This window comes from Malaclemys terrapin, chromosome 18 (assembly GCF_027887155.1).
Source record: "Malaclemys terrapin pileata isolate rMalTer1 chromosome 18, rMalTer1.hap1, whole genome shotgun sequence".
Taxonomy (NCBI): Eukaryota; Metazoa; Chordata; order Testudines; family Emydidae; genus Malaclemys; species Malaclemys terrapin.
This window is the reverse complement of record NC_071522.1, coordinates 22036955-22064623: the sequence shown is the minus strand read 5'-3', so window position 1 is coordinate 22064623 and position 27669 is coordinate 22036955. Positions and strand designations below refer to the sequence as shown.

At 54.9% G+C, this 27669-nt stretch overlaps 1 protein-coding gene across 2 annotated transcripts; it reads right to left on the bottom strand.

The window, feature by feature from the left end:
* Positions 1 to 59: 59 nt before the first annotated feature.
* On the bottom strand, positions 60 to 27669 carry POM121C (POM121 transmembrane nucleoporin C). Of its 2 annotated transcripts, XM_054008044.1 has the most exons (13): positions 27649 to 27669; positions 19013 to 19228; positions 18200 to 18355; positions 15353 to 15433; positions 14370 to 14541; positions 11351 to 11442; positions 10229 to 10299; positions 9350 to 9474; positions 8850 to 8952; positions 8001 to 8180; positions 5886 to 7580; positions 4950 to 5078; positions 60 to 4346 (listed from the first exon to the last, which is right to left on the bottom strand). In XM_054008044.1, exons 2-13 carry the CDS (start codon positions 19075 to 19077, stop codon positions 4252 to 4254), a joined length of 2964 nt encoding a protein of 987 aa, XP_053864019.1. In that variant the 5' UTR covers positions 19078 to 19228; positions 27649 to 27669; the 3' UTR covers positions 60 to 4251. The 2 variants fall into 2 exon arrangements, with proteins under 2 accessions (XP_053864019.1, XP_053864018.1); XM_054008043.1 differs by lacking the exon at positions 27649 to 27669 and having other exon boundaries at positions 8001 to 8177; positions 19013 to 19169.

The window sequence follows — 27669 nt, the reverse complement described above, 5'->3', positions numbered from 1 at the left end:
GCCAGGGTAGAGCTGGGGCTGCCTGCGACACAAAGCAACTGGTGCAAGAACAGCCAGAATCGAGCACAGTTTTGTTTTTATTTTAAATCAATGACATAAGCAAGGAAAAAAATGCACATTCACACTAAAAATCCCCACCAGTTGCACCAGGAATGATCTAAGTTTTCATTTGTAATAAAAAAACCCAGGCGCCCCTCCCCCCCCCAACATTCACGTACTGCAGCCCACTCGGGTTTGCAACCCACCGTTCTCACCCAGCTACAGAGGAAGCCGGGCAGCGGAAGGTCTCTGTGCAATACGCAGATGGGGTCCTTTAGAGCAGCGGCCTGGTCACGAGGCAGCTTTGGTATTTGCGAATCACAGCAGAGAACCGTGGGAGAGCGGAGAGAACTCAGGCCCGGTGTAATTGGGTCCGAGAACGAGGAAAGGGCCATTTACAAACACAAACCCAACCAAGGTACCGCAAAGTGACCCCTTGCTGCTGCTAAGTTGCTTGGTAGTTTAGAGCACCAGCACTAGGACAGGGCCAGTGTAAAGACAGGCTCAGCCCAGGGTAACACTCTAGGAAGTGTCTGAAGAAGCCCACCGCTCTGTGGTGGTACCTGGACCCTATTACTTCTTCCTACCCTGGTTCTTTCACTGGACAAGCCTGAAAGAGGCTTCAAAGTAAACCTCCACACCCTGACGACTGATTAGGAACATGGTTTGTTTCAGGGCACAAACCACTGCAAGGGGCTCTTTTGAGCTGCTGATAATTTGTTCCATAAATACATACCATCAGCCCACCCTCGTTCTGTTCGGTTGTTCCACCAGCCCCAGCAACCTGCCTTGGACATGGACCACCAAGACAGCCTGGAGATCAGCTCTGAAATGCCTTGCACTGCATGGGTGTGAACAGGGCCTCAGATGCAATATACTCCCACCAGAGTTTAACTAGCCTGCAGGAGCCCGGCTGTATCTGAGGAGCAAGAGGCCTCCTCCTTCTATTCTGCTGCAGGGCGTTAGAATTGCAGTAAGTTACACACCAATGCAGCAGAACACATGGCCCGAAAACGAATACGTGGCCTCTGCCTCGTACGTCACCTCTAGCCGAGCACCGCCAGGACTGAAGGTAGATGGGAGGCTGGGCAGAATGGGTTTGTGGTGGAGGAAAGTCAGCCGAGGTAACCAGACGGCTCGAAGGAATACAGGAGTGTGGGAGCAGGCCTGCCGGCAGAGTGTATAGCAGCTACCGACACCTACCTGAGCTTTGCTTGCTGGTTGACACTGAACCACTCCCCTCGCTTCTGGCTAGGAGCAGCAATTCTCGTATCTAGGCCAGTGAGCAAAGACACCCGCTTACGAGGCCGGCACGAACCAACAGCCACGGACTAGTCACAGCGTGTCCGAGCCAAACTGCCCCAATTCCCAGTGGATTTGGGACGCTCCAGAGCCTCCGAACACCCGCCCCTGAAAGCGGCAGGTTGGGAAAGCACAGGCCCGACACCAGCGCTGAACGAACGGTCGCCCCCCATGACAGCACGTGAGCCCAGACGGCTCTGCCGGGGGTGGGGGTTCGGGAGCAGTTTTAAGGTACAAGCCCCTTCACCTATTTTCCAAACCTGTGCGAAGAGTCCGACTGAAATGAGACTCCAGCAAGGCCGGGCTGATGCTATTTACATGGCTGGGCAGTGCCCCTCAACCGGGCAGAGCTCCGCCATGGCCCACTACAGCTGCTTTGGTATCCTAAGGAACGGCTGGAGAAAAATAGCCCAACACCAGGCAGCTACAGCCCTCCGAAGGGGCAGGAGTGAGTGCAGTACACCCCCACCCCGCACACTCTAAAGGAAGCCACCTCCCCGCTGTTAGAGCCCAGAGACTTTCCACCTAGGTCCCACCTCCCCAGCCAGGAGAGGCTCATTGGTCCTGGTAGAAAAAAATAAAAAACCCCAACTCTCTCTGACGTGCAAGAGCTCCTAAGCCTCCGTCTCAAGGAAAAATAAAAAAGTTTAGTCACATCCACATACATCACATTATAAAAGAATTAAGTACATTTCATGTAACATTGACTGTCAGGGGAGGAGCGGCTCCTGCCAGCAGGAAGAGAATGCACCCACTCGAACAGAGCAGGCCAGCCCTTCCTGCCCCACGGGCTAGCTGCCCTTCCCGGCTGCTAGCCCAGCCTGCCAGGGCTGGCAGGGGGGTTCCAGGCCTACAAGGGACCACTTCCTCCTCCCCAGAGGTAACGGCACAGCTAATCCTAGTCGACAGCTTTGAACTTTTGACCACCTCAGTGAACCAAGCTTGAAGGAATTCAAAGGCAATTTAGCTTAAATATAAAAATAAATTTTTATTTTCTTAAAAAATGTTTAAATATCTGTTAATTTAGGATTCGGCAGACACACACTCACACCTCTGAGTAGTAAAAAGAGCTGGCAGCCAGAGTCACTCTTGGAACGTGGGGGGTCAAAGGGGCCTAGGCCTTGGGGTGTCAGCCCCTCTCCCCGAGGCACACAAGGCGTCCTCCCAGTGAGAGCTCCCCAGAGGCTGCGGGCAGGAGAGGGAATAGAAGCCCTGGCCCTCTCCCCTCTGAGCTCCAAGATATGGGGCAGCCCCGTGAGCGCCCCCCCGCTGGCTGGAAATGAGCACCCAGCCCCTGGAGCCGGGCTAAGGGAGGAGCAGGGGGCAAGAAGCCGAATCCTAAGCGTGTCAGTTGGGGATTCTTTCCCTTTAGTGGCTTCAGGCAGGGCCAACAGCCCCGTGCAGCCCTAGGCAAGCCCGGCACTGAAGGGACGTGTGCTACTGACCCCTGGCTGGGTAACGAGCCAGCTGGGTTTGACACGGGGAGAGAAGAGCTAGACTTGGAGCAGGGCAGGACAGCCAAGAGGCTGCCAGCCCGGGACCTAGGGAACCCTTCCAGCCCCCTGTGCCCCCCCACGCCCCAGGCTGCCATCCTTTCAGTCATCACATTTAAGATACAGAGTTCACTCAGCACTAGTAGCCACACAATGATGCTACTCTCAACACCCAATTAGGCAGGGCGCATCCCCCACTAGGAGACAGCCTCCCCGCAAAATCTTTACACAGCAAATCCGGCATTACCAACATGCCGCCACTCACACGGTTCAATTCTTCCTCCAAGCTCGATTCAATGAGCGAACAAACAGGAGCGAACATACGAAGCGCACAACAGACAGGAGCAGGGAAAGCTACAGGAGCGTCACGATGGGAGAGGGCAGTAAGTGGCAGCGTCCCACCTCCTCTGGGCAGGGGTTCTGCTCGTTCCGGGGCCTGGCAGAGCACGTCTGGTGCACCAGAGGCACCACCCTCCCGCTCTTGCGGACGCAGAGGCTAGGTTACCCCGGCAGTGGGCTGGGTTCCCGAGCAGAGGCAAGACGCTGAGTTGCAGGGTCTGCGTGGGAGCACAGAGGCAGATTGCTCACAGCAGGGCATTAGGCGCAGATGCAGGAGCTGGATGATGGTCTGCCTGGAGCACCAAGAGTTCCTCCCTAACACACAGGGGCTTGGGCCAGTCCCATCTACTAGACTTGCCCAGGGCAGATGGCTGGCAAGCCAGCACCTGCCGGTTCAAACCAGAGGCTGGAGTCCCTTAGGAGGAGGGGGAGAGGTGCATTTACTAGGTCATGAGATCACCGTGCAGGGAAAGGCCTCTGGAGCCAGCGGGGACACCCCCACCTCCAGGACCAGCAGCCACGAGGCAGACTGGGAACGCATCTGCCTGGAGGGAAGAGCCTCACTTACAGCAAAGCTACAAGGGGGAATGCAGGGACACAGCAAGCGAAGGGACAGAACGCGGGTTTCCATTCAGGCACAGACAGGGAATGTGCAGATGGGCACCTCCCCTTGCCCCCCGCCAGCTCCCACTCCACGCACTCGGTACACGGTGGATGGGCAAGGCTGAACTGTCAGTATGGTCAGGAGAGCACCGGAGCAGCTAGATGAAGCCCTGGAGAAATTACACATTGTGAGCCCTGGAGAAATAAGGGAGGAAAGGAACGCTGCTGATATGTACAGAGTTTATCCAGTCTCGGCTGTGGAACTGTTCAAGTACGAAGGGTTTGGTTTATCCTGTCCTGCGTCGTGTCGCTGCCACCCAGAAGTGTCTCCGACCGATTTCCGAAACGAGCACCTGAGCCAGGGGCCCGGGCTCCTTGTCAGAAGGGTCACTCAGAACTCCGATATCCTTGGCTCAGGTGGCTCGGCCACTTCACAGCTGGGCCGGAACGAAGATCCAACAGGAGACCCAAGAGGCTACTTTTTGCGGGGGTGCTGCCTTCGTGCCTGCAGCCGCTGACGGGGCCCCGTCTTGGACCCTGCCCCGATAGAAAACGCAGGGGTTGATGGTCCTAGAGGCAAGAGAGATTGCATGAGCGACTGCCAGCCTTTACCCTGTCTGACGTGGACACTGCTACACAAGAAGCCCATTGCAGCATTAGCTTCCCAGGGGCCTGCGAACGTGAGCGCACACTATCACATTGCTGAAGTGAAGCAATGAACTCTCCTCCAGTCTAGCTCACCCCTCCACCCCCAAACAGAGAACCGAGGTTCTGTTTCCGAGGGGGATGCGGTCCTCCCCCCGACCCAACCTTCCCCACCATCCCAGGGAGCAGGCAGGGAGGCAAAGGCTGTCTTCCAGGACTGGCTGTCAGAGACGTATTTCTAGCCATCCAACAGCCAGCCCACAGACACTCACCTCTGGGAGCCTGTCTGAAGTCAAAAGAACAGGAGTACTTGTGGCACCTTAGAGACTAACAAATAGTCTCTAAGGTGCCACAAGGACTCCTGTTCTTTTTGCGGCTACAGACTAACACGGCTGCTACTCTGAAACCTGTCTGAAGTCAGTGCAGCCCACAGCAGGCTCTGCTTTAGGGGCAGGGCTCCTACTGACCCCCAACCACCCCCATGTTGCAGGCCTGGGGGAAGAGGAAGCCATGAGGAAAGTCTCTTACCAAATGGAGGCCTTGCTCCTCCGAAGCCCGACCCAGGAGTGCTGGGGGTCCCGAAGGAAAGGCTGTTGCTCCCGACAGGCCCTGCTCCTGGAGCAGGCGTGGTCTGCCCAAAGGAGGGAGTGGGAGCTCCTGAAAACAACACACCACTGTCAGCCTTGGCTAGAGGAGCAGGACGGGGAGTCTGTGTCAAGGCACAGCAGGATCGGAGCCTGTGCACTTTGGGGAAGCTTCTGCTCCAGCGTGCGGGGGGGGGGGGGGATACAGCTCAGCCAGGGGAAGAAGGAGAAGACGAGAACAGACTGCACAGGTCCTACAGGAAGGCTGGAACATCTCCACCCAGCCTCCCAACAGGCAGAGGTGATGTGCACTCCCCCAAGCCCCAGAGGGTTTCCATTTCCCCCTTTCTCAAGGCGACAACCTCCCCGCTCCCCCTGAAACACTTGAGTTCCTGGGAAAACTGGCTCCTGCATCTCCCATCGACTCCCTTCCTACTTCCTGAAGCCTCCACTCAGCAGACCCATGAGACAGAACAGACCGGGATTCGCAGAGTCTGGGGGGAGCTTACTCTACTGGCTGGGGCAGAAAACCTTTGTACATTAGAAGAGTGACCCTTCCCCAGCGGAGCTGAGCTATGCGGATGCAGCCCTCGCAGACACACTGCTAGAAGCCGGAGTGGTCCCCGGTCTATGCAGAGACCGGAAACACAGTCCTCTGGGATTCTCCTGATCCCAAGGAATGGCTCATGGCAGAGGGGCAAAATATCAACAGCGCCAGCCCTAAGTTTAGAGGGGTGAGGAATAAAGGGAGAATAAAGCACAGCAAGGTCACTGCCTAGATCCACTCAAGCCTCCCAATTCCTCCCCAAGCCAGCTCCAATGAGAGGCCCAGCCTTCGACCCAAGCAGGGCTAAGCAGACTTTCCTCCCCTGCACCTTACCTCCAAACACAGGCTTGCTGTCAGGAGTGCCAGGCACAGCGAAGGCGAATGGCGCACTCTGGTTTTGGCCACCCAACGTGTTCTGTGTCAAGGAAGAACCAAAGGGGGTTGCTGTGCTTGCCGATCCGTTCTGTCCAGCCCCAAAATTGAATGCCACTGAGGGGGTGCCCCCGCTCAGGGCAGACGCTCCCATGGCAAAGGCACTGGCACCAGTGCTCTGCTGGTTGGACACCCCGAAGGGGAACGGAGAGGGGGTGGTTCCGCCAAATACCATGCTACCTGTACTGCTCTTTGTAGGCTGGGTGTTGGAGCCAAAACTTGATGCGGTTGAAGTGGTGGCTGTTCCGAAGGAGAACACTGATGTAGTGCCCCCAAAAGCTGGCTGGGAGCTGTTGGTGCCAAAGGAAACTTGGGTATTAGTCCCTCCGAAAACTGGCTGGGAGCTGTTCCCGAACGCCGGCGGTGCTGCGGGGTGAGCCGCAGAGGCCCCGAAGCCGAAATTGGGGGTACTAAAGCTTGCGGGGCCAGCGGCAGGTTTGCTGGTGGGCTGCTGACTCTCCGGGGTGCCAGTGGCGAACGCAGGCTGACCAGGATACGGAGGGGGCGGTTTCGCACCTGTTCCAAAGGAACCACCAAATGCAGCAGTGGAGGAACCAAACGACAGCGTTGACTGACTGGTGGTTGGTGGGGTAGAAGAGGTCAGATTTGTGCCCCCAAAGATACTAAAGCCAGCAGTGGTGCTGGGAGCAGCCTGTGCTGCATTCAAGGATGCTGGGCCGAAGGTGGAGCCTGCGGGAACGCTGGTAGTGGGGGCGGTGGGGGCTGCAGGCTTTCCAAACTGGAAGATGGGAGTGGTAGGCGTGAAGCTTGCTGCGGTGCTGGGGGCGGGGTTTGGAGAGGCTCCGAACAGGAACGGCTGGCTTGCTCTGGTGGAGATGGGCGCGGTGACCGTCGTGCTGTTGGATGCACTGGTGGCGAGTGGCACGCCAAGTCCAAAGCTGAAGGCTGGCTTTGCGGTGGCGTCAGTGGTGGCACTCAGCGTGCTGGCGGCGGTAGCTGCAGTAGTAAAGACAGCACTGGGGAGGCCGGTGAAGACAGAGGTGGTGTCTGTAGTGGAAGTTGCTGTCAGATCAGCAGCTGGGGCTGGCTGAGGTGTCTGCTTGAATGTGAAAGGAGACGCTGTTGCTATAGGTGCAGCAGCAGCTGCTAAGTTCCCGAAGATGGGCTTGAATGTGGTGGGGGCGGCGGAGGAAGACGCTGTCGAGGGAGGCACAGAGCTGGTAGATGCTGCGACTGCCAGAGAGGTGCCAGCTGCAGAGAGCGCCACGCTCTCGCTTTTTGGCAGGGTGCCAAAGATGGGTTTGAACATGGGGGCGGCTGCGGGCGCGGCGGATGCTGCCGCTGGTCCAGGCTGGCTGGCTGGCGGCGTACTCAGCATCCCAAAGAGAATGCTGGGTTTAGGGGGGGAGGGCGTCTTGGTGGGGGTCTGGCCCAGGTCAGAGGAAGCTGGAATCGCCAGGTTGCTCACACTGCTGGCAGGCGGAGCAGTGGAGGAGGGAGGGGCCAAGGGAGCCAGCAAGTTTAGTGTCGGAGCAGGCTTGGAGTCAGACACGGTTGCAGGGAGTGAACCTGAATCCGGCAATACCGTGGGAACTGTCAGAGGCAGCTGAGAGGTCACTGCAGCCCCAGTCGAATCTGTGAAAGAGGGAAAATCATTTACAGATGAACAGACGGCTTATTGCCAGAGTTTGATTTGTGTGATGAAGGAAGTCGACTTGGTGGGCTGGGAGAGAGAATCAAGTTGCCACCAAGACAGACTTACCTGGGGCAAAACCCCAGGCCCAAACAGAGCACTGCTCTGCGTGACGAAGTGAGCCACCGAGTTAGAACCCTGATGGCTTCCCCTAGAGTCCCTCCTACGCCACTCTTGTTCCACTTTGGGTTGGAGAGGTGTTATGGCTGCACTAAATCAAATGCCATTTGGGATTTCCTGCACTCAGCTGTTTATAAGCTGTGTCATGGAGAAGCAACATTGCACCTCCCAGCTGGGACTGACTAGTGACCCACAGAGGCCATTCCCACTGCTCTCCCATCTCCCCTCACCACATCACTAACCTGAAAGCACAAGAGCACTCTGCCTGCTCTGCATCTTCTTCAGACTCTCCAGGAGTGACCCAGCGCCGGCGACCAGGGGGGCCGAGGAAACAGATGGAGGCCCAGTAGATGTCAGTGTGAATGACACAGGCCTGGATGCAGGGGTGGTTTCTGCAGCAGTGCTTGGGGTGGCGTCTACTGCTGGGAAGCAAGAAAAACAACATGCTTAGACAGTTTGCTATTAGCAGGGCTTCCCAACTATGCAGGGGCAGCTACAGATGGAACCAGAGCCTGACGCAGTCAAGTGACTTTAGGAGGACACTCCACATTCCTGAAAAGATCCAAGGACTTCACCACCACTCCAGGATCTGGAGGACTCACATAAAAGCCCCAGGTTTGCAAAGGGGGGGGGGGGGGGGGGGAAGAGAGGTGTCAGTCATGAAGTTCTCCTCAGGACCCAGAATGGCAGAAAATCTAACTTCATTAGCCGCTGGGAGAAGGCAGCTCTCTGGGTATGATGCATGACTCACATGGTGATGTTCTCTGGCCTGTGTTACACAGGTGATCACACCAGATGACCATAATTAAGGTTAAGATTTTGTCAGGGATATTTGTAGTAAGGTCACAGTCAATAAACAATTCATAGAAGCTCGAGGCCCGCACCGCCCAAACCCCGCGCCGCCTGGGGCTGAAGTTGCAGAGGTCACCAAAAGTCATGGAATCAGTGATGGACTCGTATCCTTAACCATAATGGTCCCTTCTGGCCTTAGACATCTATGGGATGGGTGTTTCCTTCAGTTTCTTGCTTACAGCATTAAGTTACTGTCAGTATCCTACTAACCGCACCTCCTAAATGAGAGGGATCCTTACCCGTCTTATCCTCCAAGACTTTGTTGAACCATTGCAGTGCTGCCTTCTTTTCCGCATCCAAGTCCTCTGCTGTGACAGCATAACCCAGCTGAGGGGGTGGGGGCTGCCAAGGGAGGAAGAACAGCGTGAGCTTAGTCCCTTCCTCAAGGAGGCAGGCAGAACCCAGCCAAACTCATGGTAACGCCACTGAGCAGCGACTGCTATAAAGCAGAGTCTGCCACTCGAATCCCTACTCCTCTGTTTTGCCCACTAATTGCACATGGTCTGGGGTTGTTTTTAGCTTGGTGCTGAGTGGGCCAGAGTATTGCCCAGGAAAGGCCCAGCAGTAAGCAGCTCCCCAGACACCAGGAGCTGGGGTTGGCTTCACGTCCATCCCACAAAGGGCAGGTGCTCCTATCCCTGGGGCAGCCAGGTTAGGCTTCCCCCCACGCCTGGAGGACCTACAGCAGGGTATTCCACTGCCAGAGGTGCCCAGGAAGGGCTACGTGGAGGCAACGTACCAGGCTAAGCTGGTCTCCTCGGCGAGAAGAAAGCAGCTGGATCTTCCGCTTGCGTTTCCCACTGCTCCCCGACATGGACGGCGAGGTCAAGGAACTCTGCTTCTTCCGCACAGGAGTCTCCAAAGCTAGTATGGGAGGAACCAATCAAAAGTGGGGATTCCAGATGGAGGAGGGGCTCAGTTCGCACACCCTGTCATAGGAGCTTACCGATGCTTTCACCGCCCTTCTGTCAGAGTGGGGGGGGGGGGGGGGGGGGAGGAGAGACTTGCCTCCAGATAACCCTGCCTCGGAGCAGAGAGCCAGACAGAGGGCCAAGCCGAGTACAGGGCCCAGGGGTCCTGGGTGAATGGCTGGCCACACCTGCAAACCGAGGAGGCAGCTTGTGCGAAGACGCCCAGGGACGTGGAACAGACTGCTCCAGGACGTGCTCCTACTGACACTGAAGAGTCCATTCAGTAACTCAGAGCAGCTGTCCCCCATCCTCTCAAAGTGCTCCACTACCCAACACACAAACCAGACCCGAGGTTACTTCTCTATCACCCACACTCAGCCCCCAGTGGGGTGAAGCCTGGGAGCTGTTTCCCCACTTAGGACAGCAAATGATGAACACTGTTCAATTGAACCAGCAAGAGGAAACAGGGAGGGGCCTAGCATTGCTCAGCTTGGAACCTGGTGGAGACTCATCATCCTGTCCCCTCTGCTGTGCCTTGTACCTGCTTACCCCGTTTCTAGATCTCACTCAAATCTTACATCCAGAGAAGGTTCCAACTTTTGCCTCCTCTTACTCTCCAGCAGCCTTTCCTTTACAAGGCATCTGCAGAGCCTGAGCCAAACCGGCATCCGCAGTGGCTTTGCAAGCCCTACCCTGTCCCCACTCACCCTTCTCTGTCTGCAGCTCCTTGTCAGATTTTACAGGGGTAGAAGTGCTGGACCAGTGAGGATCCTCCTCCCTGCAGAGAGGGGAGAAAGCCCGTTAGGCCCAGTTCACACCGCCGCACCTCCTCTCTGAGGGCTGCAAACGTTTCAGGACAGATTTAACACAACCCACGAGCCATGAATGATCATCTTGAAAGCCACAAGCAAAATACCCAACCACTGGTAAGACCAGTGCCTTGAGCACAGCGCTGCCTCTAGCCCAAACAGTTTGACAGTGCCTGGAGACAAAAGGCGAACACTCGTGCGCCACAGCTTGGGACAATGGAGAGGTCTGGCATAACAGCAAAGGAAGAATTGCACACAAACCCTCCAGCACTTTGCAGAGGCAAAGCTAAGCTCAGAGCATCACTGAGGGGCCCACATTTTGCTGGCCTGTGAGTCATTTTGCTTTAGACCCAAACATTCACAGTGAATATTCTGGGAAAACAGCCTGTTTCAACATTTGTTTTACGACGGATGTGCCACACACCCACACACCCCTGCTGCACAGGGATGAGCACTAAGACAGGAGGCTGGAAGTAGACAGGTGCCTCTGTATCCCTTGGACAGCTATGTCGGAGTCCTTAGGAGCAGCAGAGGTGGGTGTTAGTTAACGAAATGGCAATGGGCCCTTTCTTCTCTCCTAGCCCCAGACCTGGGAACAATCCAGGTCAAGGAAATGGGCAAAAGCAGCAGGTTGTGCTCAGCATGGGAAGTCACCAGCCCAGTAACCCGTATCAGCCACAGGGCAGGCAGGACACAGTTACTGACACTGGAGAATGGAACGAGTGCAATGCCTCCTTAGGCCGCCAGCAGGAAGACAAGGGAGAGCAGAGTTAGCCAGACTTCAGGGGACAAGACGGCTTGGAAGGAAAGGGTTGGAGTGCCCCAAGGTAGATGGCTTACACAGAGGTTAAGACTTGGGGAGAGAGAAGAGGGCAGTCCAAAACGCCTCACCAGCCCCACCTGGCCATGCCTTGCCCCCTCCCGACTGGAGTCTGCACACAGGATACCGCTAGAACGATACCCCCAACATCTGTTTAGACTGAATCAGCAACGAGCGCGAGCTGCACTGAACTTGGTTACCTGGCTTTCTTGCTAGGCCTCTCCGGAGTCTGAGAGCGGGAAGATGCCGGACTGGAGAGAGGGGAAGTATTCAGGCCACTTCTCTTCCACAGCTGGAACCCAGAGAGAGAGACAGACCATTAAAAGGTAATTCACACCAGGAAGCTAAATGCCCTGTGTTCCTGGCCAGCCCCACAGGCTGTATTGGTCCCCTTTGTAACGAATAAAGCAACAATGATCTGGCTGGTGAAGAGACTAGAGCCTTAGGATATGTGTAGGCTGCAATTAGACCCCTCCTGGCTGGCCCGTGCCAGGTGACTTGGGCTCACAGAGCTGTTTATTTGGGGTGTAGAGGTTAGGGATTGGGCTGCAACCAGAGCGCTGGGACCTCCCACTTCGCAGGGTCCTAGAGCCTGCGCTCCACAGTCTGAGCCCGAATGTCAGCACCACAATTAGCCTCTTAGCTGGAGCGCTGAGAGCCTGAGTAAGCGGCACAGGCCTGCCGCAGGTTTTTCACTGCGGTGTAGACATACCCTAGACCCATGAGCACACATCGAGTTACTCTGGCAAGAGTAGGCTGTGTTCTCAGCAACACTGCACAAGATACTCCTACCTCATTGACTGTAGCGTTTTTCCATTGAAAGGGACACATTTCAGGTGAGACTGAACCTAGGGAACATTTCCTACAGGAATCGTAACAGGAATGGCCATACTGCGTCGCAGCAATGGTCCATCTAGCCCAGTATCCTGTCTTCTAACAGTGGCCAGCGCCAAACACTTCAGAGGGAATGAACAGAACATGGCAATTATCAAGTGATTCATCCCGTCGTCCAGCCCCAGTTTCTGGCAGTCAGTGGCTTAGGGATACTCAGAGCATGGGGTTGCATCCCGGACCATCTTGGCTTACAGCCACTGATGGACCTATCCTCCGTGAACTTATCTAACTCCTTTTTGAACCATGTAATAGTCTTGGCCTTCACAACATCCCTTGGCAATGGAGTTCCACAGGTTGACTGTGTGTTGTGTGAAGAAATACTTCCTTTTGTTTGTTTTAAACATTCTACCTGTTAATTGCATTGGGTGAGGCCTGGTTCTTGTGTTATGTGAAGAGGCAAATTACACTTCTTTATTCCCTTTCTCCACACTATTCATGATCTTAGAGATCTCTATCATATTAGTCGTCTCTTTTCCAAGCTGAAAAGTCCCAGTCTTTTTAATCTCTCCTCATATGGAACCTGTTCCATACCCCTAATCATTTTTGTTGCCCTTTTCTGTATCTTTTCCAAATCTAATTTTTTTTTGATGGGGAGATCAGAACTGCATGCATTATTCAATGTGTGATTTTCCCATGGATTTATTTTAAAAAGGTGTATCAGGTTTGATGCCCAGGGTCCACTCTGGCTCAGGAGACAAGGAGGTACAAAAGAAAGAGGGTAGAACAGCAGCAGTTAAGGCCGCACAAGGATAGGCAACTAGCTAGTAAAGTTCAGTTATCTGCTCTTATAAGAACATAAGAAAGGCCCTACTGGGTCAGACCAAAGGTCGATCTAGCCCAGTATCCTGTCTACTGACAGTGGCCAGTGCCAGGTGCCCCAAAGGGAATGAACAGAACAGATCATCATCAAGTGATCCATCCGGTCGCTCAATCCCAGCTTCTGGCAAACAGAGGCTAGGGACACCGTCCCTGCCCAGCCTGGCTAATAGCCATTGATGGACCTATCCTCCATGAATTTATCTAGTTCTTTTTTGAACCTTCTTGTGGTCTTGGCCTTCACAACATCCTCTGGCAAGGAGTTCCACAGGTTGACTGTGCATTGTGTGAAGAAATACTTCCTTTTATTTGTTTTAAACCTGCTGCCTATTAATTTCATTTGGTGACCTCTAGTACTTGTGTTATGAGAAGGCATAAATAATACTTCCTTATTTACTTTCTCCACACCACTCATGATTTTATAGACCTCAATCACATCTCCCCTTAGCCATCTCTTTTCCAAGTCCCAGTTTTATTAATCTCTCCTCATACGGAAGCCGTTCCATACCCCTACTCATTTTTGTTGCCCTTTTCTGAACCTTTTCCAATTCCAATATATCTTTTTTGAGATGGGGCGACCACATCTGCACACAGTATTCAAGATGTGGGTGTAACATGGATTTATATAGAGGCAACATGACATTTGCTGTATTATCTATCCCTTTCTGAATTATTCCCAGCATTCTGTTCGCTTTTTTGACAGCCGCTGCCCACTGAGTGGATGTCTTCAGAGAACTATCCACAACTCCAAGATCTCTTTCTTGAGTGGTAACAGCTAATTTAGACCCCATCATTTTATATGTATAGTTGGGATTATGCTTTCCAATGTGCATTACTTTCATTTATCAACATTGAATTTCATCTGCCATTTTGTTGCCCAGTCACCCAGTTTTGACAGATCCCTTTGTAACTCTTCGCAATCTGCCTGGGACTTAACTATCTTGAGTAGTATCAGCTGCAAATGTTGCCACCTCACTGTTTACCCCTTTTCCCCCCTTATGCTGCATCAGCAATTTTACAGTCCTGTCTGACTGGCAGTTGCTTAAGAGCCCTGGATCAAAGCTGAAAATGCTGGACTCAAACATTGGCCAACTGCAGCCTGAAAGAGGGTGGCATGACAGGAGAATGGTTCTGATTTTATCTTTTGTTTTACCTAGAACAATCCGCATTGAGCACCATCCAACAAACTAAATCATAAGGAAATCCTAGTGTGTTCTGGTCTGTTTGAGGGGGCTCTATTCCATGACACCCCTTGGCTTTAGCCAACGCTGGAGGATGGCGAAGCACTGCCTCCTGGTGGGCACGTTGCAGACAGGCAGTGGCAACAGTTCACATTTTGCTTGAGATGCTCTGCGGAAGGTGTTTGTGCTGCATGAAGCTGGAGAAAGACTACTCGGGTTTACTGCCAGTCACCTGGCAATGCTGCCTTATTCTCATAAGGCCATGCCACCCCAAACCACCGTGTCTCTTGTGAATTCCAGGTGTTTTATTAGAAATGCTGTGACCTACCTTCGAGAGTCCCCGGGTGGAGCTGTAGGAGCTAGCGATGGCATTGCGGATGGAGCTGGGAATCCCACCAGCATATGTGTTGTTCATGGAGCTGATGGAAGAAGTGCGTGATCTCTTGCTCAAGCAATCATCTAGGCACTGGGAAACGAGGGCCCTCTTCAAAGTGCCTGGCCTAGAGAAAGAGGGAGAGAAGGTTACTAATGAAGCTAAGTAAATCACTGAATTTTCAGTTTAGGGGCTGAACCAAAAAAGTTTGCTTTGATTTGAACCAAAGCTTAATTTTTTGTTTTTCTCATCAAAACAAAAAACGGAGAGTCTCATCTCAGGCGTATGTCTCATTTCACACAAAAATGTTTTATTCTCAGGTGTTTAGCACTTGATGTTTTGTTTAGAGATTTAACTATTAAAAAAAACAGCTTTGACTTTCAAGATTTTCCATTTTTCCTGGCTGAAACTATTCACTGAATTTAACTTAAATTCACACACAATTTTGGTGCCCTGAAAAATGTGTTTTTCAGTTAATACTATTCACCAAAAAAAACCAGTTTTGCCCAGTTCTCATTTCATGCAATCCCCAAATCCACATGTTTTGGGAGTCTCCCACCCAGCCCCTCTCTCTGATGGGTTAGTCTGGACAAGGGAGGGGCAGGGTTTTCAGTTTTCCTTTTTCAGCTTGTGCAACCGAGATCTTGACAAGGGGGCTGCCAGCAGCTCAGGCCAAGCTCCACTCCATACAGAGAGAATCCAGCACAGCACTGGACACCTCCCAGAGGTCTTTTCTCCCCCAGTCAGGGTGCAGAGCTTGGATCACAGGACAGGAACCCCAGCTCTAGCCCTGCCTGCTATTTCAATAAATGGCACTTCAGGAAGGAAAAGCACAGTGCTTTTTCCTCTGGCCTCCACTCGACTGGCCAAGTCTGCGGAGCCTTTTCGCTTTGCCCTTTAGCCAACACTAGACCCTTTACAGTTTGACAGGCACTTACTTGGGTACCAGAGAAGCTGGGGCTCCATTGGCTACCAGAGGCTCAAACGCAGACTGCCCACTGCCACTGCTGTCATGGCGTCTGCAAGAAAAAGACATGAGGAAATCCTCAGCATTCAGAAGGACCCACACAATCCAGCAATCTGAGGAAAATCTCCACTCTGAAACCCAGAACTCCTACATCCCACCCATTGCCCTAACTAGACAGGCATATGACCAGACAGACCGCCCCACCCATGTTTTCATCTGAAAATCAACACTGACAGAATTCTGTTTTCATGAATATGTTCAAAAGTTTTAGTTTTTGTTCCAACGTGGAATGAAAAATGTCAAAACCTTGGAAGTTGCCTTGAAACAGAATCGTCATCCTCTGGTCAGTTCTACTGCCGAGCTTGACTGCATTTCTCTCAAGTGCAAGCCACACCAGCTGCTGCCCACGTGCCAGGCATAACCGCTGGCAGCACAAAGGTGACCTCCGAGTGTTGGTACTAAGATAGGACGTAGCTGACACGAGTCACTGAGCAGTGAGCTTTCTGCCTAGATAGCCAGCGGGGGAGCGTGAGGAGGTTAAGTGCTTTGAAATGGGTTACTGTTACACAGTTGTGGAGCCAACGTCAGAAAGGAGAATAAAGTGTCAACGTCCAGGCTCACCCCCTACCACTCTTTCTAGGATCATATTCATCCTGTGTCCCCCGCCACACACCCCTTGGGAGGTGGGACCAGACATTTACCAGTCCCAGAGGTACAGAGAAGAGCAATGGGAAAGGAGAAAGCTGCATAAGCCACTACAACTCCAATTGAAAGTGTGCTCTTGCAGCAGTGGGAAAAGCGACTGGTTGCTCCCGGAAAGCCACTCATCACCCGTAGGCTTACCATATTTTGTGCCTCCCCCCCGCTACCCCGGCCCGGCCCGCGGCCCGGCGCACCCTCCCGCTACCCCGGACCGGCTCCCCGCCCGGCGGCCCGGCGCACCCCCCCGCTACCCTTGACCGGCTCCCCGCCCGGCCCCGCGGCCCGGCGCACCCCCCTGCTACCCCTGACCGGCTCCCCGCCCGGCCCTGCGGCCCGGCGCACCCCCCCGCTACCCCTGACCGGCTCCCCGCCCGGCCCCGCGGCCTGGCGCACCCCCCCGCTACCCCTGACCGGCTCCCGGCCCCACGCACCCCCCCCCGCTACCCCAGACCGGCTCCCCGCCCGGCCCCGCGGCCCGGCGCACCCCCCCGCTGCCCCGGACCGGCTCCCCGCCCGGCCCCGCGGCCCGGCGCACCCCCCCACTGCCCCGGACCGGCTCCCCGCCCGGCCCCGCGCACCCCCCCGCTGCCCCGGACCGGCTCCCCGCCCGGCCCCGCGCACCCCCCCGCTACCCCGGACCGGCTCCCCGCCCGGCCCTGCGGCCCGGCGCACCCCCCCGCTACCCCTGACCGGCTCCCCGCCCGGCCCCGCGGCCCGGCGCACCCCCCCGCTACCCCGGCCCGGCCCGCGGCCCCGCGCACCGCCCGGCTCGGCACCGCGCCCCCAGCTCCCCGCCCGGCCCGGCACCATGCCCCCGGCCCCGCAACCCCGGCCCGGCCCCGGCCAAAGAGGCCCCAGCCAAGCCCTCCACCCCTCCCTCCCGATTTTCCCGGACATGCCCGGCTTTTGGGGATTTCCCCCCGGACGAGGATTTGAACCCCCAAAAGCCGGACATGTCCGGGAAAATCCGGACGTATGGTAACCCTAATCACCCGGGCTCTCAAACTGACATCTAACAGTGGGGTCAGAAGCAGCATCCAGGATGACAGACAAACAGTATCTCATGAGCCCAAGCTTCTCTTCTCTGGGTCTCTCGCACTCAATTCATCGGCAAGAGCCCACATAACCCAGCCCCAATGGACTTCCCCACTGCAAGCAGCCTGCAGCCTCATGGCAAGCAAGGGACAGACATGGGGAGCCACAAGACAAGTTAAACCCACACATACAGAAATGGACAGAAGGAAAACAGCTGTGCTAGGGCAGTTGCAGGAGGGCTCCACCAGAAAGACGATGGCATCCACTGATTTATATCCTACTCCTTCCTAAAATCCTGGGGAAAGATACTGCTGCAGCTATGTGTCTGAGACCTAAAGTCTGGTGTTCTCATTAACCTTAACAAATGGAAACTGGGGAATATTTTCCCCCATCACTTCTTGAAGGAAAAACACACATGCTTTTTTTGCTCACTGAGATATATAAAGGAGATCTCAACAGATTTTAAATGGTCATGTTTTGTTTTACATCAGAAATTCAGGACACGTGTATCCCATTTCTCTCCAAAGACTGAGGCTGACTGGAGAACTGATTGGTTTATGATATAAATAATATGGAAGCGAGACCTGGTGAAGTGAGAGGAAGGGGTGGTTATGTATAAATGGAAGTTAAGAAACCAGACTTAAGAATCCGAGCAGTTGGAAGTGACTGTTTTAGGATTCCAACTCCTCTACCCCTTCAACCAAGTGCTGAGATAGCCTTCAATCCACACACCAGGCCTCTGTCAAAGACCTCCACCAAAGCAGGGGGAACCAGGCTTGGCATTTGAAACTTCCCCGATAGAAACCCAAACAGAATGTTTTTCCTCTTCCTCAAAAGAGAAGTCTTCTAGGCTTCTCTTGGAAGGGCACAGATACCAGATTGCTATTAAAGCTGGTCAGCAAGAGGAAACCAAAGTTGTGTTTCAGATTACTAGCCACACTGGAAAGGCCAGCTGTTTGTTCCCATGTTCACAGCCGGCGTGCTGCCCGTATATCCATTATGAAGATAGTGAAGCACCTGGCACATCTACAGCACTGCTTCAGACACACGAAGCTGGCACCCAGGCCCACGAACTTATTACCTTCTTTTGTTCTCCTGACCACTGGGGAAACTCTGGTCCTCCTCCTCCACAGCCCTCTTCCTGCTCTCTTTGAGGGCACTCAGTACAGTCTCCTTTGCACATGGGTCCAGGGGGCTATTGCACGACAAGGCCATTGGCGAAACCAGCTGCTCCAAGCTGCAATGTAAAGCCATGAGTTACAGGAGAGTGAGCACCCACCTCCTCCCCATTAGTGGTGCTGCATGTGCTGCGCCCCCCTGCGCCTTGAACCCCAACAGCCCAGCACATCTGAAGACTGGGCCCCCCCAAAGAAAGAAAAATAATCTAGGCAGCATCACCAATGCAGCTTCAGGACTAACTTGTGACCTCATAATCCTTTCCATGGCAATAAAGCGATGCTTGAGATGGGAATTAAGAGACTACAGGGCCGTGAGCTACAGACACTCCCTCAGGGAAGAGTGCATCAAGCGACCAGACGGAAGAGCGAACAACCCATTTTCCCCAAGCAGGCTACTCTCCCCTCTGCGATTAATTAAGGGGAGGTTTTACAGGGCTGTAAGTAGTGTGAAGTGATGCATAAGTGCAACCACCAGTGCGCACACTCCCTCAGTGCATCCAGAGCAAGTCACCACGCAGGAGATATAATCTGCTTGCTACCAGTAAGTGGGAGAAGCAGGGATCTGCAGGTGAGAGGGCCCCTACTACTCTGCACAGCACTCAGTGCCTCTAACACAAGATACAAGTGTGTTTGTGAGCACTGGCTGTACGCGTGTACCACATGTGCACCACGTGTGCAGTGGGATGCTGAAGGGCCACTGATGAAGCTGTACTCACAGTGGAGAGCGGGCCAGGTTGCTGTCCGGCCGTGCAATCTTCACTGTCACCGGGCTGTGCACCATGTTGGAGTTGCGAGCAGATAGCAGGCTTTTCCTCTGGTAGCCATCCAGGCATACCGTGGGCAGGGCCCCCAACGAGGAGTACTGAGCCTGCTGAATTGGATACCGGCGCCGAGGAGTCAGCGCAAAGGGAGTTGGTGGAGTCAGGTGATCCCTGCAGAGAAAGAACACAGGGTATAAGTGGCCGGCCAGCTAACGTACCTCTTGCTAACCCCAAGACACTCCACGCATTGCAAGGGATCAAATGAGTTTAAGCCTATGAAGCTGCAATTATTTGTTGCAAGGAAAAACTAGGAACGTTCAGAAAAGGGCTGCTTTAGTTATTACAAACAGTTATCCCCAACGATTTGTAAGTGACCAGAATTACACACTATCTACACAGGCGGAGCGTGCATCTCCATACAGCAACGACACACAACAGCAAGAAAATACCATACCAGTTTAAACTTCAAGGAGAATTTAGAGAAGCAAAGTGTGATCAATACTTTAGAACCTGGCCTGGGCACTAAGGCTAACAACCATCCTCTTCCAAAAGCCAGTAACCGCAAAGTCATACCTATACTGGCCAAGACGACCTTGGGTAAGAGCAGTATTCTTGCCAGAGGGGTACTAAAACAAGGTGCCCTTGGTCAATATGGACATGGCCTAAGTGATGAGGACCTCAGTTTTTATCTTTCTGTGAATCATCTTGGCTCTGTGACCCTTTCTCAAGAGCAGGAGAGGTGTGAAGGCATTAAATAGTTGAGTTCTTATTATAATTCTGATTAATGCTTTAACATTGTCAGCATCATAGAATATCAGGGTTGGAAGGGACCTCAGGAGGTCATCTAGTCCAACCCCCTGCTCAAAGCAGGACCAATTCCCAACTAAATCATCCCAGCCAGGGCTTTGTCAAGCCTGACTTAAAAACCTCTAAGGAAGGAGATTCCACCACCTCCCTAGGTAACCCATTCCAGTGCTTCACCACCCTCCTAGTGAAAGTTTTTCCTAATATCCAACCTAAACCTCCCCCACTGCAACTTGAGACCATTGCTCCTTGTTCTGTCATGAGGTACCACTGAGAACAGTCTAGATCCATCCTCTTTGGAACCCCCTTTCAGGTAGTTGAAAGCAGCTATCAAATCCCCTCTCATTCTTCTCTTCTGCAGACTAAACAATCCCAGTTCCCTCAGCCTCTCCTCATAAGTCATGTGCTCCAGACCCCTAATCATTTTTGTTGCCCTCCGCTGGACTCTTTCCAATTTTTCCACATCCTTCTTGTAGTGTGGGACCCAAAACTGGACACAGTACTCCAGATGAGGCCTCACCAATGTCGAATAAAGGGGAATGATCACGTCCCTCGATCTGCTGGCAATGCCCCTACTTATACAGCCCAAAATGCCATTAGCCTTCTTGGCAACAAGAGCACACTGTTGACTCATATCCAGCTTCTCATCCACTGTAACCCCTAGGTCCTTTTCTGCAGAACTGCTACCTAGCCATTCAGTCCCTAGTCTATAGCGGTGCATGGGATTCTTCCACCCTAGAGTGCAGGACTCTGCACTTGTCCTTGTTGAACCTCATCAGGATTCTTTTGGCCCAATCCTCTAATTTGTCTAGGTCCCTCTGTATCCTGTCCCTACCCTCCAACGTATCCACCACTCCTCCCAGTTTAGTGTCATCTGCAAACTTGCTGAGAGTGCAGTCCACGCCATCCTCCAGATCACTAATGAAGATATTGAACAAAACCGGCCCCAGGACCGACCCCTGGGGCACTCCACCTGAAACCGGCTGCCAACTAGACATGGAGCCGTTGATCACTACCCATTGAGCCCGACGATCTAGCCAGCTTTCTATCCACCTTATAGTCCATTCATCCAGCCCATACTTCTTTAACTTGCTGGCAAGAATACTGTGGGAAACTATCCAAAGCTTTGCTAAAGTCAAGGAATAACACATCCACTGCTTTCCCCTCATCCACAGAGGGAGTTATCTCATCATAGAAGGCAATTAGGTTAGTCAGGCATGACTTGGCCTTGGTGAATCCATGCTGACTGTTCCTGATCACTTTCCTCTCCTCTAAGTGCTTCAGAATTGATTCCTTGAGGACCTGCTCCATGATTTTTCCAGGGACTGAGGTGAGGCTGACTGGCCTGTAGTTCCCCGGATCCTCCTCCTTCCCTTTTTTAAAGATGGGCACTACATTAGCCTTTTTCCAGTCATCCGGGACCTCCCCCGATCGCCATGAGTTTTCAAAGATAATGGCCAATGGCTCTGCAATCACATCCGCCAACTCCTTTAGCACCCTCGGATGCAGCGCATCCGGCCCCATGGACTTGTGCTCGTCCAGTTTTTCTAAATAGTCCCGAACCACTTCTTTCTCCACAAAGGGCTGATCACCTTCTCCCCATACTGTGCTGCCCAGTGCAGCAGTCTGGGAGGTGACCTTGTTCGTGAAGACAGAGGCAAAAAAATCATTGAGTACATTACAAACACGCATTGGGGGGGGGGGGGGGGGAGGGAGAGTGGTCCATGCAATCCCCCAATCTCCCCCCTCAACATTCTGAAGAGCCAGCCAGAGTTACAAGCAAGCATCAAGGCCATACTGAGCCCTCTGTCAGTGAAGAGGATTTACAGGCCTTTAAATATTCCAGTGCAAAGCAGTAATCATCCACTCCCCACTCATGTGCACCTAATGACCTAATACACCAGTTTGTCTACACTCCTAAAATCCAGCTGCCCATCCTTTTAAACCATCCTCAGGAGAAGGCAGACCTCGTGTGGATTTATGCTCTCTGGGATGGGCAGATTGGGCTGTATGGATAGGGGGTATGACATCCCTAAAAACTGGAACGCTTCTGCTACAGTACGGGATTGGGGCAAATCAGCCGTTTTTGGTGAGAACTACCCTTCGGAACTACACTTTCTTTGTAGAAGAGATGTTGGTGCAGTAAAATCCATCAGGATCGTCTATTTCCAGCTTCAGAATATGGGGCAGACAGCAGGGAAAACATCCACAGAACCATTAGCATGTGGCAGCACCAAACAAATACTAATCTATTTGGAGATTCCCCCTCCAGCTTATTGAATAGGAAGCCAATGAAACATCACTTGGCAGTGACTCTGGGTAAGCAGTTCTCCCACCAACTCCAGAGAGACAAACATTCCAGCTGCAACCCAGTCACTGTTACTCATGAGGTGAGGAGGAATACTTTATGAAAGTTGACTCACTGCTAGGAACAGGAGAAATATGCAGCTCTGAAAACAGAACCTCAGATTTCAACCTCTGTAGTAGTCTCTTGCAAAATCTACATTTTGGCTTGAACTAAGTAGAGAGAGGAGCCACTCCAAAATAAACCAAGGTGCCTCGACCCTAGGCCAGTCTTGCAGAAGACAGTCTCTGGGCAGGATGTGAATTCACTCCATACCGTCTGTTTCCACAATATACTCCTGAGGGCATTCTGTGCCAAATAATTAAAATTCTGCGCACAATATTTTAAAATTCTGCAAATTTTATTTGGGGACCACAAGCCCCTGGCTGAACAGAGGTGGGAAATCACTGTGCAGCTCCTCCCCAGGACACAGACTCAGCGGTGAGGCTGCACCCAACCCTGACACGGCACAAGGACCTGGCCTGCCCCAGAAACACCCCAGGGCCCTGCACTTCCATGGCAGGTGCACCAAGTGTGGGCAAGTAGGCTCAGCAAGGCGGGATCCAAGTGTGGAGGGGCTTAGTGTGGGGGGGATCTAGTTGGGGGTTGAGAGGGTTCTGTTTGGGGCAATCTGGGTGTGGGTGGCTCAGTGGGGGATCTGGGTACAGAGGGGATCGGGATACACGGGGACGGGGATTCTGGGTGCAATGGTAATAGGACTCTGCAGAGGGATCCAGGTGAAAGTGGTTGGGGCTCAGCAGGGGCAGATCTGGGGGGTCCAGATGCTGGGGGAGTGGGGCTCAGCAGGGGGGTTCTGAGTGCGGGAGGGTGAGGCTCGGCATGGGGGTCTGAGTATGAGGGGGTCTGGATGTATGGGGTTGGGCAGATGGGGGAGCTGCTCCCCATAAAGGGATCCCTCCCCCGTAACTGAGGAGCAATGCATGCAGAAAGTGGTGGCGGAGAGTTTGCAGAGCTTCCTGCAGCCGGGGAGAAATCTGGGGGTAGGTCTGACCCGGCCCCAGTTGCCATGCAGGGGAAGAGGAAGTCCAGTCCTCCCCAGTCCAGACTAGCAGCTGAGCCGGCGTAGGGTAGGAGCCGTCATCTGGGTCTTCCCCAGTCCTGCCTCTGCCCCACAGTGATTTACCTCTCTGCCAGCTGCCCTGGGCACCTGAAACATATTGCTGAGAAGGGTCGCATGACCACTCTTGTGATTTCCCTTTGCTTCCCCATCAGAAAGTCATTTTTCTGCAGGGAATCAAATAAATCTGCGGGGGACGTATATTCTGCGCATGCGCAGTGGTGCAGAATTCCCCCAGGAGTAACGACACAGCAGCAATCCCACAATGTTTTTCAAAGGGAATTTCCCAGTCCTGCTGTCTTGGCTGAAAGGGGAATGGGGTCTCTGCCTCCCTTAGATTTGTTTCCCAGCCTCTACTCCTCTGTAATAATCACAAAGGAGGGGATGGGCACATGGTTCCTTTCTGCAACTGCTACCAGCTCCTACCGTGGGGCTGCACCAGAGTCATCAAGCCTGCATCTCAGCAATGCCCCAGCCCCACCAAGCACAAAGCAGACCCAATTCTAAGAACTGGTTAACAAAGTTTGTACCCTGCCATATTACAGCGAAACTATTTTCAATAGCCAGGACTCAAACATGGTTAACGTGCTGGTAACGGTAAGTAGGCTGCAGGAGATCCATGTAACGGGCACAAGCTCTGTTAGCCATTATAAACAGAGTTTTTGCGCTTTAAGAACCTATACGTGGTAAGTGTGGCCAAGACTTTAGAGAACAGGAGTGAGAGGCCATCGCTATTTACATCATTAGTAGTAACAGCAGCATGTGTTACTGGGAGCCCAAGTCAAAGGCCAGGACCCCATTGTGCTAGGCGCTGTACACACACACCACAAGGTGGTCTACTCCCTACCCGAAAGAGCTTACATGTGGATGCTAAGAACATTCCTTCCCTAAGATGCTGCTGCGCTCAGCCCATTTTTGCCCACCCATGCCAGCCTAAGGAAATAGCAACTTGAGGGCCCAAAGCATTACCCACTCCCTGCCCATGTTGGGATAACGCCCTGGAGCTCTCGACTTCCCTGTGTACACAGTATCCATTGCAACATGCTGCAGAAATGTAAAAAATCCCCATGAAACCTGACCAAAATCAGAGAGAGAAGTGGGGGAGTCCCCCCTCCCAGCTGCTCCATCCATCCCCTCCTGAACCAGCTGATTGCTTAGGAGCTTGTATGGAGTGGGGTAGAACCCCACACAGCTCAAGCGCCCCACAGAGCTGCATGGAGAATTCCCTGCAAAAAGAAGGTTTCCTCTCCTGCCTGGAAAAGGGGGCTTCACACACTGTGGGGCCAGCTCTCTGCTACCTGCCTGCATTCCCCAGACCTGATACTAAGAGGGAGGTAAACTATCTGGATGTTCTTCCCAAGTTGGTACCTTCAGAGCAGAGACATGTGCTTGGGGAGAGACCTAGTCCCAGAGCCCACCAAAAGCAGGGAGCCTACCCGCCCCCCAGCTCCAAGGTGGGGCCTGCTGCCCAATGCTGGAAGAAGGGGTGCCCCAGGAGCAGCACAGGAAGGGGGAGATCAGACAGTGGGGAGGGAAGGGGGTGCATTCCCCAGAAGGGTTGGGGTAGCACGGCAAAGGAAAGCTGGATGGGAGTTGGGTTGAGGGGGCCAGGAGGGACAGTAAGGACAGGAGGATAATGGAGAGGGGGCTGCCCCCCCTTCCAATGGGGCTTGGGGAGGGAGCAATGGGGAGGAGGGATTCATCTTGTCCTTACTTGAAGGAGAGCGAGGGGGCAGCATGGATTGGGTTGGGGATGAGGAGTTGGGCTGGGATGGAGCAGCCCTCGGAGCAGGGCTGAGAGGGGGTTCAGTCCTATCCTTACCCAAAGGAGACGCATCAGGAAGAATGGGGAGGTTGGGAGGAGGCGGCTGGACAGGTCGGTCCCATCTTTACCGGAAAGAAAGGCAGTGGGTTGGGAGTCTGGGGGTTTGGGCTAGGAGGCTCTGGGGGCAGGTCTGGTCCTTTCCTGAAGGAGAGTTGGCAGGTCAAACTGGGGGTGAGGGGGCAGTCTGGTCTTTACCCAAAGGCCAAGGAGTGGATCAGCCTATGGGGGTGGTGGGAGTGGATGGGCTGAGCAGGGTCAGGGAGGGCTGGGGCAAGGCAAGACAGTGGTCCAGGCTGAGAATGGGAGCAGGGGAAGGGGTGAGGGCGGGCGTTGGGGAAGCAGACTGAAGGGGGAGCTGGCCAGCCAGGGCTGATGGGGCAGGCAGGAGTGAGGGGGCCTGAGGAGGCAGGTTGGGCTGGGGGGGTGGTCTGTCCGTCCTTACCAAGGCGAGGTGGCAGGTTGGGCTAGGGGGGAGTCATAGCAGAGAGTGCAGGGGGCGTTGGAGGGGCAGGTCAGGCTCAGGGATCAGAGGTGAAGGGGCAAGGCAGCAGGTTGGGCTGGGGGGGATCAATGGGTGAGGGGGAAGGCTGGGGAGGGTCAGTCCACTTTTACCCCAAGGTGCGAAGTGAGGTCGCGCTGGAGGGAAGATGGGATGGTCAGAGGGTGAGGGGCAAGGGCTGGGCAGGGAAGGCTGGGTGGATCGGGGGGGGGGGAAGGGCTGGTGTGGGGGTGGTATCCCAAGATGAGGCGGCAGGACAGGCTGGGAGATGGGGGGTGGGCAGGGTGAGTCGGGGGAAGGGAGGGAATGGCTGGCAGGTGGAGTTGGTCCACTCTTATCCCAAGGCAAGGAGACCTGGCAGGCTGGGAAATGAGGGGAGAGGGGAATCAGTGGGCAGGGTGAGGGGGAGAGGCGGGGGGTCAGTCCGCACGTACCACAAGGTGAGGCTGCGGAGCAGGCTGGGAGATGGGTCAGGGAAGGCTCGGGGGCTCAGTGGGGGATGGACAGGATGAGGGGGTAGGGTGGGTGAGTCGGAGGAAGGTAAGGGGGGGGTGGTCCATTCTTATCCCAAGGCAAGATGGCATGGTGGGCCGGGGGGAGGGTGAGTCAGGAAGGGGGAGATTGTGGGGGGTGAAGGGGAAGGGCTGAGGGGTGTTGGGCTGGGTGAGGGGAACTAGACAGGTCAAGAGTGGGGGGGCAGGATGAGGGAAAAGGGCTGGCTGCCTCGGAGGGAGGTTGGGGGGGCAAGGAAGAAGGGCAGGGGGGAAGTTAGCCCTTACCCCAATGCAAGGAGGCGGGCCAGAGATGGGGAGTAGGTTGAGGTGAGGGGAAGCTGAGGGGAGTCAATAGGGGGGCAGGGTAAGTGAAGGCAGGAAGGATAGTGGGGGGGTCAGAGGGGGAAGGCCCGGGGGGGATCGGAGGGGGACGGAGTGAAGGGAGGCCGGGGGCTCAGGGTGAGGGGAGGCGGGGAGGATAGTGGGGGGGCTGGGATGAGGGGGGACAGAGTGAAGGGGTGGGGGGGGTCAGGGTGAGGGGAGTCCGGGAGGATCAGTGGGGGGTTGAAGTGAGGAAGATGAGTGAGGAGAGGCCGGGGGGATCAGTGGGGGAACAGGGTGAGGGGAGGTGGGAGGATGGGGGAGGTCAGTACGGGCTGGAGAAGTCAGTGGGGAGCAGGGTGAGGGGGTCAGTGGGGAGGATAGTGGGGGGATCAATGAGGGGATGGGGAGGGGTCTGCACTTACGCAAGGCGAGGCAGCGGCTCGGGCCAGGAGATGGGGAGTGGGTCGGGGGGTCAGGGTGAGGGGGGATCGGGGTGAGGGAGGCGGGAGGATTGTGGGGGGTCGGGAGGACAATGGGGAGTGGGTCAGAGTGAGGGGGGGTCGGGGTGAGGGTAAGGACCAGGGGGGCGGTGGGGGGATGGGGTGAGGGGGTCAGTGGGGCCCGCGGGAGGATAGTAGGGGGGTCGGGAGGACCCGGAGTGGGGGGATCGATCCGCGCTTACCCCGCGGCGCCTCGGGCCGGGAGATGGCCGTGGGCCGGAGGGGGGGTCGGGGTGAGGGGAGGCGGGAGGATTGTGGGGGGGGGTCGGGAGGACGATGGGGAGTGGGTCGGGGTGAGGGGAAGGACAAGGGGGCGGTGGGGTGAGGGGGTCAGTGGGGGGTCGGGAGGACGATGGGGAGTGGGTCGGGGGGCGGTGGGGGGTCGGGGTGAGGGGAAGGACAAGGGGGGCGGTGGGGTGAGGGGGTCAGTGGGGGGTCGGAGGACCGGGGGGGGGGGGTCGATCCCCGCTTACCCGCGGCGCGGCGGCGGCTCGGCCGGGAGATGGGCAGTGGGTCGGGGGGCGGTGGGGGGGTCGGGGGGAAGGACCGGGGGGGCGGTGGGGGACGGGGTGAAGGGGTCAGTGGGGGGGTCGGGAGGACGATGGGGAGTGGGTCGGGGGGCGGTGGGGGGTCGGGGTGAGGGAAGGACAAGGGGGGCGGTGGGGTGAGGGGGTCAGTGGGGGGGTCGGGAGGACCGGGGGGGGGGGGTCGATCCCCGCTTACCCCGCGGCGCGGCGGCGGCTC